The sequence below is a fragment of the Entelurus aequoreus genome, linkage group LG17, assembly GCF_033978785.1.
Source record: "Entelurus aequoreus isolate RoL-2023_Sb linkage group LG17, RoL_Eaeq_v1.1, whole genome shotgun sequence".
NCBI classification, from domain to species: domain Eukaryota; kingdom Metazoa; phylum Chordata; class Actinopteri; order Syngnathiformes; family Syngnathidae; genus Entelurus; species Entelurus aequoreus.
In genome coordinates, this window is record NC_084747.1 from 11,087,587 (window position 1) to 11,102,586 (window position 15,000).

At 38.1% G+C, this 15,000-nt stretch overlaps 1 protein-coding gene and 1 pseudogene across 3 annotated transcripts in view; both read right to left on the reverse strand.

Moving 5' to 3' along the window:
• Nucleotides 1–15,000, reverse strand: part of LOC133632351 (protein NipSnap homolog 1-like) — a 302,488-nt pseudogene that overhangs the window by 105,234 nt on the left and 182,254 nt on the right.
• The window catches only part of LOC133632325 (uncharacterized), a 53,420-nt gene that overhangs the window by 29,348 nt on the left and 9,072 nt on the right, over nucleotides 1–15,000 (reverse strand). For all 3 annotated transcript variants that reach the window (XM_062024705.1, XM_062024704.1, XM_062024706.1), the window contains exon 2: nucleotides 10,232–10,552. In XM_062024705.1, the coding sequence (XP_061880689.1) occupies nucleotides 10,232–10,552 (321 nt within the window). The remainder of the gene's footprint in view (nucleotides 1–10,231; nucleotides 10,553–15,000) is intronic.

The following is a 15,000-nucleotide window of genomic DNA, read 5'->3' on the forward strand; positions in this document are numbered from 1 at the left end:
CTATATCAGGGGTCACCAACGCGGTGCCCGCGGGCACCAGGTAGCCCGTAAGGACCAGATGAGTAGCCCGCCGGCCTGTTCTAAAAATAGCAGCACTTACCAGTGAGCTGCCTCTATTTTTAAATTTTAGTTATTTACTAGCAAGCTGGTCTCACTTTGCCCGACATTTTTAATTCTAAGAGAGACAAAACTCAAATAGAATTTGAAAATCCAAGAAAATATTTTAAAGACTTGGTCTTCACTTGTTTAAATAAATTCTTTTTTTTTTTTTTACTTTGCTTCCTATAACTTTCAGAAAGACAATTTTAGAGAAAAAATACAACCTTAAAAATTATTTTAGGATTTTTAAACACATACCTTTTTATTTTTTAAATTCCTTCCACTTCTTTCCTGACAATTTAAATCAATGTTCAAGTAAATTTATTTTTTTATTGTAAAGAATAATACATAAATATAAATTTAATTCTTCATTTTAGCTTCTGTTTTTTCGACGACGAATATTTGTGAAATATTTCTTCAACACTTATTATGATTAAAATTCAAAAAAATTATTCTGGCAAATCTAGAAAATCTGTAGAATCAAATTTAAATCTTATTTCAAAGTCTTTTGAATTTCTTTTAAAATTTTTGTTCTGGAAAATCTAGAAGAAATAATGATTTGTCTTTGTTAGAAATATAGCTTGGTCCAATTTGTTACATATTCTAACAAAGTGTAGATTGGATTTTTAACCTATTTAAAACATGTCATCAAAATTCTAAAATTAATCTTAATCAGGAAAAATTACTAATGATGTTCCATAAATTCTTTTTTTTAAGTTTTTCTCATCTTTTTTTCGGTTGAATTTGAATTTTAAAGAGTCAAAATTGAAGATAAACTATGTTTCAAAATTTAACTGTCATTTTTTTCGTATTTTCTCCTCTTTTAAACCGTTCAATTAAGTGCAAATATCATTAATTATTAATAATAACATAGAGTTAAAGGTAAATTGAGCAAATTGGCTATTTCTCTGCAATTTATTTAAGTGTGTATCAAACTGGTAGCCCTTCGCATTAATCACTACCCAAGAAGTAGCTCTTGGTTTCAAAAAGGTTGGTGACCCCTGTTCTATATGTTATAGTTATTTGAATGACTCTTACCATAATATGTTACGTTAACATACCAGTTGGTTATTTATGCCTCATATAACATACACTTATTCAGCCTGTTGTTCACTATTCTTTAGACATTTTAAATTGCCTTTCAAATGTCTATTCTTGGTGTTGGCTTTTATCAAATACATTTCCCCAAAAAATGCGACTTATACTCCAGTGCGACTTATATGTGTTTTTTTCCTTCTTTATTGTGCATTTTTGGCCGGTGCGACTTACACTCCGAAAAATACGGTACTTTTGACCCAGCACATTTTCAGTAGAGCCATTATAAATTCATAAAAGAAGCAAACTTCATGAATATTTTTTGTGACCAACAAGTATGTGCTCCAATCACTACATCACAAAAAAAAAAAAGAGTTGTAGAAATGACTGGAAACTCAAGACAGCCATGACGTGACATCCTTCACAAGTTTATGTACACTTTAGACCACCACTGTATATCTGTATACAGTCGTGTATAGAACAGGTTGTCAGCTAATACTGGGGACATTGTTGATTGTCATGTCATGTACGGGATGTGCTTGTGGACGCCGTCTTTGCTCCACACGCTGTAAGTTTTTGCTGTCGTCCAGCATTCTGTTTTTGTTGACTTTGTAGCCAGTTCAGTTTTACTTTTGTTTTACATAGCCATCCCTAAGCTTCAGTGCCTTTTCCTATTTTTGGTTTTAGCTTCACATATCTTTTTACCTGCACGCTGTCTCCTGCTGTGCTCTGCATATTGGGATCACGACAAACCATCCTTGACGCGTTCCCACTTCTACAAAGCAATGAACTATGAACCGGCGCTCGCGAATTTTACTCCAAACATTTAAGTTTAATAATGTAAGGAGAAAGTTTGCAATTAATTTAACAAGTGAATGTCTGGAGTAACTAGCCGGTGCGCTGTTACAAAGACGAGATGGCGCCCAAGGCTGATTATAGCGAACTTAAAAAGTCAATCGACACTCTGATCGAGGAAGTTGCTACGATCAAGGACCAGCAGAAAACCATCATGTCCCTTGTTGTGCAGCTGGATCAGATGAGGGCTGACAATTTGGAGAAAGACAAGAAAATCGCAATTCTGGAGAACAGAGTTGCTGATATTGAGCAGTACACAAGGATCAATGATGTGATCATCACCGGACTTAGCATCAAACCCCGGTCTTACGCACGAGCAGTAGCCCCAGCGAATGGAGGGGAGCCGGCGGAGTTGGATGTTATTTCGATGGAGCGACAGGTGGCGGTCTTCATGCAGTCCAAGGACATACAACTGGACTGTAACAGCATCGAAGCATGTCACCTTTTGCCCAGGAGAGGAACAAACGACAAGCCGAGCGTAGTTCTGAGATTTGTCAACAGAAAGCACAAGATCGCGTTGCTAAAACAGGGAAGAAAGCTAAAAGGAACAAACGTATACATGAACGACCATTTGACCAAACGAAATGCTGATATAGCCCGAAAAAGTACGCCAAATGAGGAGAGAGAAGAAAATTCTACAAACTTGGACTGCGAACTGTAAAGTATTCATCAAACTCAACGGCACTCCGGAGAACGCCAAAGTGCTGCTGATTAGAAACATCGAAGATCTGAACGAATATGACGTATGAACTGGAATGTAAGGTAAAAGCGATTAAACACAATCATGACACACATTGACAATACGCAAGATGACACTAGCCACATAATTCAGTTGGTAAGTGAATATGACAATGTACAGTTGAAAGCATCTCAATACACTGAGCACCCCTACAAGACTTGGAACATGATATAGACCCGGACAATAATTTCCTCCTCAATATCAATGAGAACTGCTGCTACTACACCAATGAACAGTACAACCAGAATATTATTACTAAAGGCAAATTGTCCATTATCCATTTCAATAGTAGAAGCCTAAACAGGAATTTCAAGGACATCAAGGACTACTTTACACACCTTTTCACAACCATTTAACATAATTGCAGTATCTGAAACTTGGATTAACAGTGAAAAAGTGACAGATTTTGAACTGGATGGTTATGATTTTATTAATATGAATAGACAAAACAAGGGGGGTGGAGGGGTGGCAATCTATGTGGATAACACCTTGAGATTCAAACGTCTGGATGATATGACAACTGTGGTTGATAACCTACTTGAATGTCTAACAATTGAAATTTGTATGGAAAAAGTAGAAATGTTATTATTAGTTGTGTATACAGATCGCCAGGTACAAGCTTAGAACGTTTTACAGATTGGATGGAATGCCTGTTTTCAAGAGAGTAACGTTAGTAAAGCTGTCTTCATTTGTGGAGACTTTAATATTGACATGTTAAATCCCAGTAAAACTAAATATATAGATAATTCATTAACACAATGTACAGTATGAGTCTATATCCAAAATCACCAGACCCAGTCGAATTACGTCTCACTCTGCCACTCTAATCGACAACATATTCACTAATGATATTGAGAATAAGACCGTAAGTGGGCTATTGATCAAAGATATCACTGACCACCTCCCAGTTTTTCTGATATTTAATGGAAACTACAGGACAAAAAAACTAGAAAAGCCAACCCAATACAGAAGAACGAGATCAGAGGAATCCATTAGTTCATTTAAACATGATTTACTGGAGCAGAATTGGGATGTAATTTATGAAAATGGTGATGTTAATAGTGCTTACAATATATTCTTGAGAATATTTAGGTCATTATATGATAAAAATTGCCCAATAAAAGAATGCACCAGTAGAAGAAAATATACCAATTGTCCTTGGATCACAAAGGGATTGCAAAATGCTTGCAAAAAGAAAAACACTCTTTACAGGGAATTTATAAGATTGAAAACAAAAGAAGCAGAAAATAAATATAAAAAATATAAAAACAAATTAACTCATATTATAAGGTCAAATAAGAGAGATTATTATAAGAAATTACTAGATGACAATAAAAACAATATCAAAGGAATATGGAATTTATTAAACAGTATTATAAGAAACAGTACCTCTTCAAATAACTATCCAACGTATTTCACAAATGATGGTAAAGAAAATGATAATATTGAAGATGTGGCTAATGCCTTCAATAAATTCTTTGTAAGTATTGGACCTGAACTTGCAGAAAAAATCCCAGATCCACGGACAACTGGTAAAAATATGGAGGGATTGTTGGAGAGAAATCCCAATTCTATGTTTTTAAATGCAATGGGTGAAGAAGAAGTGTTGGATATTGTAAACAAATTTAAGAACAAAATGTCCACTGACTCCAATGACATTAGTATGGCATTGGTGAAAAAGGTCATTACAGGGATATCAAAACCATTAACATATATCTGTAATTTGTCATTTCAAACCGGCGCATTTCCAAATGAAATGAAAATAGCTAAAGTTATACCTCTGTTTAAAACTGGGAGCAAACACCACTTCACAAACTATAGACCCGTCTCTTTACTTCCACAATCCTCTAAAATAAATTACTCTCTGACTGTCAATATGGGTTTAGATCAAACAGATCTACATCAATGGCAATAGTTGAAACAATAGAGGAAATCACAAATGCCATAGAAAAGAAACAATATGCAATGGGAATATTTATTGATCTAAAAAAAGCATTTGACACAATTAACCATGATATATTAATCAATAAAATGGAAAAGTATGGAATCAGGGGAGTTGTATTGGATTGGCTTAAAAGCTACTTAAATAAGAGACAACAGTTTGTGAAGTTGGGGGATTGCTGTTCATCATGTTTGGATATTGCTTGTGGTGTCCCCCAGGGGTCAGTGTTGGGGCCAAAACTGTTCATCCTGTATATCAATGATATATGTAAAGTGTCTACATTATTGAAATTAGTGTTATTTGCTGATGACACTGATATTTTTTGTTCAGGGGATGACTTAAATCAGTTGCAGGAAGTCATTATGGAAGAAATGAGTAAACTAAAAACTTGGTTTGACTATAATAAATTGTCGTTAAACCTGACTAAGACTAAGTTAATACTGTTTGGAAAGAGGACACGTGAAACAAGGGTGCAGATACAAATAGATGGAGTGGATATTGAAAGGGTTTTTGAAATAAAATTCCTTGGAATTACAATTGACGATCAAATTAACTGGAAATCACATATAAAACATGTACAATCTAAGCTGTCAAGAAGCATCTCAATAATAAATAAAGCAAAGCAGGTTCTGGATCACAAATCACTCCACATTCTTTACTGTTCATTAGTTTTACCATATTTAACCTACTGTGTGGAAGTCTGGGGGAATAATTATAAAAGCTCATTAAATTCAATAACTATACTTCAGAAAAGAGCTGTACGGATCATCAACAAGGTTGGATATCTGGACCATACTCACTCACTATTCTTACAGTCAAAAATATTGAAATTTAATGATATTATTTTGTATCAAACTGCACAAATAATGTATAAAGCCAAAATAAATAAACTCCCAGGAAGCATTCAAAAATTGTTCAGCACACGAGAGGGCGGTTATAATTTAAGGGGGAATTTAAATTTCAAAATGCTTAGTTATAGAACGACCATTAAAAGTTTTTGTATTTCAATTTGTGGAGTGAAATTATGGAATGGTTTGAATGATGAGTTAAAGCAATGTCCAAACATAAACCAGTTTAAAAAGAAGTATAAGTACATGGTATTCCAGAGGTACAGAGATGAAGAAGGGCTTTGATATTGGGTTGTTTGTGTTACAGAAGAGTGTGGGGCTGCCCATTGAGGCAGTGGTGTTGTTGTGGTGGCATCATACCATTTCCATGATCACTAGTGGTAATGATGTGGCTATGTATGTGTGTAGTGTGCATATGTATGTATATATCTATGATGTATGTACAGTATATACAAGTTCTTTGAGTTTGTACATTGAGTGAACAGGTAGTTCTAGCTCAGAGTAATTTATGATTTAAAGAAAAGGGGTGGGATTAAATAAGTGTAAACTTCTTCTCACTCCTTTTCAAATATGTAAAAAAAAAAGAAGGAAAAAAAAAGAAAAGAAAAAGAAAGTCCAATGCTCATTTGTTTTTGTTTTTTATTCTCCATTGTTTTTCATTTTGTTATAATGGCTGTTAAGGCTATAGCACTGTATTGGATCAGGCTTGCTCTTGTTTTTATGCATATTTGAAATAAAAATATATCAATCAATCAATCAATCAATCAATCAATATCAATCAATCAATCAATCAATCAATCAATCAATCAATCAATCAATCAATACTCTAATATTGTTCAAATCAGTAAGCAGTAGTAAAACTCCTGCTTTTCTCATGGCCCAAATAGTTTACAGTAGCACTATACATAATCATAATACCAGGGCATCGAGTGAGGGTCATTTTGTACTCCCTTGTCCCAGGAAGAATGCTTTGCGGAAATCTTTTATTTATAGATCTGTATCGCTCTGGAATAACCTGCCTAGAATTCTCACCGGCATTGAAAGTAAACAGGTTTTTAAAAGGACAAGTAACATTTTATCCGAGTCTGTAAATTAGTTTGGTTGTTGATGATTTTTGTTTGGTTTTGTATTGTGTAGTTATATTTATATGGTAATTATTATTCTGTGACTGTAAATTGTTTGCTTGTTGATGCTTTTACTTGTTTCTGTATTGTGTAGTTATAATTATATGCTTTTACTTGTAATTGTATTGAGTTTGTGGACCCCAGGAAGACTAGTGGGTTGTTGTGGCAACCAGTTATTGGGGATCCTTAATAAAAATAAAATAAAATAAATATCGAGTTTAAGCAACAATCTATTGTGATATACTTTTTCGTCCATATCACCCAGCCCTAATATATATATATATATATATATATATATATATATATATATATATATATATATATATATATATATATATATACACTAGCGTTCAAAAGTTTGGGGTCACATGTAAATGTCCTTATTTTTGAAGGAAAAGCACTGTACTTTTCAATGAAGATAACTTTAAACTAGTCTTAACTTGAAAGAAATACACTCTATACATTGCTAATGTGGTAAATGACTATTCTAGCTGCAAATGTCTGCTTTTTGGTGCAATATCTACATAGGTGTATAGAGGCCCATTTCCAGCAACTATCACTCCAGTGTTCTAATTAGGGATGTCCGATATTATCGGCCGATAAATGCGTTAAAATGTAATATTGGAAATTATCGGTATCGTTTTTTTTATTATCTGTATCGGTTTTTTATTTTTTTATTAAATCAACATAAAAAACACAAGATACACTTACAATTAGTGCACCAACCCAAAAAACCTCCCTCCCCCCATTTCTTTCTGTTATCAATATTGTGGTTCCTACATTATATATCAATATATATCAATACAGTCTGCAAGGGATACAGTCCGTAAGCACACATGATTGTGCGTGCTGCTGCTCCACTAATAGTATTCACCTTTAACAGTTAATGTTACTCATTTTCATTAATTACTAGTTTCTATGTAACTGTTTTTATATTGTTTTACTTTCTTTTTTATTCAAGAAAATGTTTTTAATTTAGTTATCTTATTTTATTTTATTTTTTTTAAAAGTACCTTATCTTCACCATACATGGTTGTCCAAATTAGGCATAATAATGTGTTAATTCCACGACTGCATATATCGGTTGATATCGGTATCGGTTGATATCGGTATCGGTTGATATCGGTATCGGTAATTAAAGAGTTGGACAATATCGGAATATCGGATATCGGCAAAAAGCCATTATCGGACATCCCTAGTTCTAATGGTACAATGTGTTTGCTCATTGGCTCAGAAGGCTAATTGATGATTAGAAAAGCCTTGTGCAATCATGTTCACGCATCTGAAAACACTTTAGCTCGTTACAGAAGCTACAAAACTGACCTTCCTTTGAGCAGATTGAGTTTCTGGAGCATCACATTTGTGGGGTCAATTAAACGCTCAAAATGGCCAGAAAAAGAGAACTTTCATCTGAAACTCCACAGTCTATTCTTGTTCTTAGAAATGAAGGCTATTCCACTAAATTGTTTGGGTGACCCCAAACTTTTGAACGGTAGTGTATATAAAATTTACTGTACATGCAGTCGGCTTTCGGCCCTTGCCCAATTTATTTACAGTCTAAAGCTGCCCCCTAGTCATAAAGTTTGGACACCCCCGTATTAAAAAGGCTTAGTGGCCACATGCGTGGACAGCACCTTTTAGCTCTTATTTCCAAAAGTGTGTACACTACTGAATTGGGGTCTTATGGCCGCTTATGTGGACACTTATACTGCCATCTGGTGGCGTCAGAAGAGTATAACATACAATGGAATTTGGAGAAAAAAAGTGTGAAAATAAGAATTAGCATGTCACTAAACATGAAGTACACGTTTGTGTACTTATGGACTAAGTACATCATATCAAAAGATGATTCTTAGTTTTTATTCTAATTAGGATCCAATAAGACCAAATAGCAAAGAGAAATAAAAAAAAGCATGTAAACAAACAGCTTGGGCTTTAAGAGGTTAAAGTAATGGTACTGTAGAACTGGAACATAAACAATAAAATAGTACAAAAATACTACTTAGACTTTGAGCTTAGACCTGAAGCGTATAAACCAGGGGTCGGCAACCCGCGGCTCCGGAGCCTTTGACCACTCTGATGCGGCTCAGCTGCATACTTGCCGACCCTCCGATTTTCCCAGGAGACTTGTGGATCTCAGTGCTTCTCTATGAAAACTCCAAGGGCAATTATAATCTTATTTTCACTCTAATTACTAAATAAAGGGCGTGCCCTAAATGCACTTCAGTAATTGTCCTCTATAGCATTTACAAACAGCGTGCCAGCCCGGCCACATGTTGTATGTAGCTTTTACTTGCACACGTAGGAGACAGCAAAGCATACTTACTCATCAGCCACACAGCTTACACTGACGGTAGTGTAACACAACACAACCAATACCCAGAATCCCATACAGCCCTAACTCTTCCGGTCTAGATTATACACCCCCGCTACCACCAAACCCCCACACACATCAACCCTCCCCCCCTCCGTGCGTCGGTTGAGCGGAAGAGTTAGGGCTGCATGGGATTCTGGGTATTTGTTGTGTTGTGTTGATGTTGTGTTACAGTGCAGATGTTCTTCAGAAATGTGTTTGTCATTCTTTTTTGGTGTGGGTTCAAAGTGTGGCGCATATTTGTAACGTAACAGTGTTAAAGTTGTTTTTGTACGGCTACCGTCAGTGTAAGCTGTGTGGCTGTTGAAGTAGTACGCCTTGCTGTCACTTACGTGAGCAAGCTGAAGCTGCATTCTACATGTGGTCGAGCAGGTACACTGTTTGGGCAGACTGTAGAGGGCGCCAAAAGCAGTGCCATCACGCCATGATATTCGGGAGTCTCCCGGAAAAAATGACAGGATTGGCAAGTATGACGCTATCAAGCGCCATTCATTCAAAACTCGCGGGCCGCACTAACATCAAATTTCCATATTAAGGTGCGTGCCGGTGCGTGTGTCTGATACCCCTGGTTAACATAGCACAAAGCAATTTAAGCTTTGTATGCGGTGTTTTTAATTTAAAAAATTTTTTTGTGGCTCCCATTATTTTCTTTAATTTGTGAAACTTGCCAAAATGGCTCTTTAAGTGGTAAAGGTTGCCGACCCCTGGTATAAACTGAAGTTTCCCTGAGATACACAAAGTACTAAACCAGGGGTCGGGAACCTTTTTGGCTGAGAGAGCCATGACAGCCAAATATTTGAAAATGTATTTCCGTGAGAGCCATATAATATTTTTTTAACACTGAGTACAACTAAATGTGTGCATTTTTAAGTAAGACCAACATTTTTTGGGTACAATAAGTCTCTTATTCTTTTTAATAACATTGTTATTCTGAAGCTAACCAATACTAAATAAAATACTTCTTACCATTAATGCGACTTCTTGAACAGGTGCGGTAGGAAACGGATGGACGGATTAAAATGCATGAGAATGTTTTATATTTTCAACGTTATTGTGATTACCAGCGGAATTATTCAATACTTATTGTGTTAAGCAATGTCAGGTAAGATTAATCTGAGAGCCAGATGCAGTCATCAAAAGAGCCACGTCTGGCCCGAGAGCCATAGGTTCCCTACCCCTGCACTAAACGATAAAAGTACATTTAATTTGACTTACTAATTGCATCCTCGAGGGTTGTGTGGTCAGCGTTTGTGGGGTCGCCCGTGGTGTCCCGCCGTCTCCCCGCCGCCTCCGCCAGGTGGAACCGGGTCACGTGGCTTCTCATGTTGGACGTGTTGCCCAAGTATTTGATTTTGCAGCGACACACCTTGCATATGCAGTGGCTCTTGTCCAGTCTGCTGCCGTCGGGCACGTCGTAGAAGCCAAAGTACTGCCACACGTCGGCTTTCAAGTTGGAAGGAGCCGGTCGGATCTCGCGGAGGTGCGAGTCGCCGCGCTCGGCCACGTCGCTTTTTGCCGAGCGCCGCGTCCACGTCCCTGTGGAGAGGAAGGCATTTTATAAAACATCACAAATGAACTGAAATTGTCATTTTGTTTACAAATCAAACATGTGTTCTGTTGCGTCTGACCTGTCTTCCTCTCAGGGAATACAAGTCACTGGTCAATCCCAAGTTCTTTCTGATGACATATATGTACATGCAGAGTAACATCAGACGTGCACACTGTGGCCACACCAGCGTCACACCTGTCCCAAACCTGACATCATAACAATTTAAAGGCCTACTGAAATGAATTGTTTTTATTCAAACGGGAATAGCAGATCCATTCTATGTGTCATACTTGATCATTTGGCGATATTGCCATATTTTTGCTGAAAGGATATAGTAGAGAAAATTGACGATAAAGTTCGCAACTTTTGCTCGCTGATAAAAAAAAAGCCTTGCCTGTAGCGGAAGCAGCGTGACGTCACAGGAGCTAGTATTCCTCACAATTCCCCGTTGTTTACAATGGAGCGAGAGAGATTCGGACCGAGAAAGTGACGATTACCCCATTAATTTGAGCGAGGATGAAAGATTCGTGGATGAGGAACGAGAGTGAAGGACTTGAGAGGCAGTGATGGACGTATCTTTTTTCGCTCTGACCGTAACTTAGGTACAAGCTGGCTCATTGGATTCCACACTCTCTCCTTTTTCTATTGTGGATCACGGATTTGTATTTTAAACCACCTGGGATACTATATCCTCTTGAAAATGAGAGTCGAGAACGCGAAATGGACATTCAGTGCCTTTTATCTCCACGACAATACATCGGCGAAATGCTTTAGCTACGAGCTAACGTGATAGCATCGTGCTTTAACTGCATATAGAAACAAAAAAATAAACCCCTGACTGGAAGTATAGATAGAAAATCAACAATACTATTAAACCGTGGACATGTAAATACACGGTTAATGCTTTCCAGGCTGGCGAAGGTTAACAATGCTGTGCTAACGACGCCATTGAAGCTAACTTAGCAACGGGACCTCACAGAGCTATGCTAAAAACATTAGCTCTCCACCTACGCCAGCCAGCCCTCATCTACTCATCAACACCCGTGCTCACCTGCGTTCCAGCGATCGGCAGAAGGACGAAGGACTTCACCCGATGCGTTTGGCGGCCCGGAGACGTAGGAAGTCAAGGTGAGGTCGCCGGCTAGCGCGGCTAGCACTCCAACAAAGTCCTCCTGGTTGTGTTGCTGTAGTCCGCTGCTAATACACCGATCCCACCTACAACTGTCTTCTTTGCAGCCTTCATTGTTCATTAAACAAATTGCAAAAGATGTCCAGAATACTGTGGAATTATGAAATGAAAACAGAGCTTTTTGTATAGGATTCTACGGGGTACCATAACTTCCGTTACTCGGACTTCGTAACGCGCATACGTCATCATACCGGGACGTTTCAGCCGGATATTTCCGGGGAAGTTTTAAATGTCACTTTATAAGTTAACCCGGCCGTATTGGCATGTGTTGCAATGTTAACATTTCATCATTGACATATAAACTATCAGACTGCGTGGTCGGTAGTAGGGGCTTTCAGTAGGCCTTTAAATGTTTTATTAAAATACTTTTCTGATACAAGTGAGTTTGCCCTCTTACAATGACAATAACAAAAAAACATGTTTTTCATGACCTATGTGCTAGTATTGTATGGCTGGCTGCGGGTCCTGCCTTTAAAAGAAATGTTACCCCTTTCAGAGATGACATTCAGTTCCTGTAACTTTCTGTCTGTAAAATACATCTTTTTATTAGCATTTATGAAATCTAGTGACAATATTTCATGAATAATATCCTTAGATTAACATTCTTAATAAATGGCAGTAAAATAAGCACACATCTGATTGAGGAGTCAGAGTGTTACAACCTGGCATTTACACATTGTGTGGCGTTGGGGTTGTCCGACTTTTTGTGTGGCCATAAACGCAGCACTGGCTAAGTGCCATGAGTGCATGTGTTGGTGCAGGTGAGACAGAGCGAGCGGCTTCTGTTGATGACAAAGTTGGTTTAAGCCTGGTTTGTATGGCAGAAAATTACCAGTTTTTATAGATAAAAGTTTTTTTAGTCATGTTTTTGGTGCGGTTACAAACAGTTTTGCTCAATAAAGTGATTGATAGAATTCCTGTCCGTAAAGTGTCTCGACAGACGATAATTGAACTGTGTTGACAAAGATTGTTTTATTCATTGGGGCCACTGTTGTTGTCACCTGTCACTCACAGAGTTGCATAGCAAAATCATACAGAATAAATTGTAACGTGTTTATTCTGTTTAAAGTTCAGATGGGATTTTTGATTTCCTGCGCGGCATTAATTTGCTGTGCGCTGAGGACGCGTGAGCGGTGCGCAATTGCGCAGGCGCGCACCTTAGAGGGAACGTTGATGCATAGTAAGAAGGACCATCAAGACAGAATAGGAATATTATCAAGTTTTACTAAAGCTTTAGGAGACCAGTCCTACAGTCCGTTAATAGCGGCATCAAGAAGCGGTCTGAAAATCAAACAGGAAGAGACAACTTATTGAATACGAAAACAACCCCCACCCTGTCCAGAAAGGAATACAGCCTCATTGTTCTACAATGATATTTAGATGTAAATTTAAACGGAATACAATGATTTGCAAATCATTTTCAAGCCATATTCAGTTGAATATGCTACAAAGACAACATATTTGATGTTCAAACTGATAAACTTTTTTTTGTTGTTGCAAATAATCATTAACTTTAGAATTTGATGGCAGCAACACGTGCCAAAGTAGTTGGGAAAGGGCATGTTCACCACTGTGTTACATGGCCTTTCCTTTTAACAACACTCAGTAAACGTTTGGGAAGTGAGGAGACACATTTTTGAAGTGGAATTCTTTCCCATTCTTGCTTGATGTACAGCTTAAGTTGTTCAACAGTCCGGGGGTCTCCCTTCTGCTATTTTAGGCTTCACACATTTTCAATGGGAGACAGGTCTGGACTACAGGCAGGCCAGTCTAGTACCCGCACTCTTTTACTATGAAGCCACGTTGATGTAACACGTGGCTTGGCATCGTCTTGCTGAAATAAGCAGGGGCGTCCATGGTAACGTTGCTTGGATGGCAAAATATGTTGCTCCAAAAGCTGTATGTACCTTTCAGCATTAATGGTGCCTTCACAGATGTGTAAGTTACCCATGTCTTGACCACTAATACACCCCCATACCATCACACATGCTGCCTTTTACACTTTCACCCTAGAACAATCCGGATGGTTCTTTTCCTCTTTGGTCCGGAGGACACGACGTCCACAGTTTCCAAAAACAATTTGAAATGTGGACTCGTCGGACCACAGAACACTTTTCCATTTTGTATCAGTCCATCTTAGATGAGCTCAGGCCTAGCGAAGCCGACGGCGTTTCTGGGTGTTGTTGATAAACGGTTCTTGCCTTGCATAGGAGAGTTTTAACTTGCACTTACAGATGTAGCGACCAACTGTAGAACACGTCTACGTCTGCCTTAGAACATGTCTGCCTTAGAACATGTCTATGTCTGCCTTAGGACATGTCTATGTCTGCCTTAGAACATGTCTACGTCTGCCTTAGAACATGTCTACGTCTGCCTTAGAACATGTCTACGTCTGCCTTAGAACATGTCTACGTCTGCCTTAGAACATCTGCCTTAGAACACGTCTACGTCTGCCTTAGAACACGTCTACGTCTGCCTTAGAACATGTCTACGTCTGCCTTAGAACATGTTTAGGTCTGCCTTAAAACATGTCTATGTCTGCCTTAGAACATGTCTACGTCTGCCTTAGCACATGTTTAGGTCTGCCTAAGAACATGTCTGTCTGCCTTAGAACATGTCTATGTCTGCTTTAGTACATGTCTACGTCTGCCTTAGAACATGTCTACGTCTGCCTTAGAACATGTTTACGTCTGCCTTAGAACATGTCTATGTCTGCCTTAGAACATGTCTATGTCTGCCTTAGAACATGTCTACGTCTGCCTTATTACATGTCTATGTCTGCCTAAGAACATGTCTACGTCTGCCTTAGAACATGTCTACGTCTGACTTAGAACATGTCTACGTCTGCCTTAGAACATGTCTACGTCTGCCTTAGAATATGTCTACGTCTGCCTTAGAACATGTCTACGTCTGCCTAAGAGCATGTCTACGACTGCCTAAGAACATGTCTACGTCTGCCTTAGAACATGTCTACGTCTGCCTAAGAACATGTCTACGTCTGCCTAAGAACATGTCTACGTCTGCCTTAGAACATGTCCATGTCTGCCTTAGAACATGTCCATGTCTGCCTTAGAACATGTCTATGTCTGCCTTAGAACATGTCTACGTCTGCCTTAGAACATGTCTAGGTCTGCCTTAGAACATGTCTACGTCTGCCTTAGAACATCTGCCTTAGAACACGTCTACATCTGCCTTAGAACACGTCTACGTCTGCCTTAGAACATGTCTACGTCTGCCTTAGAACAT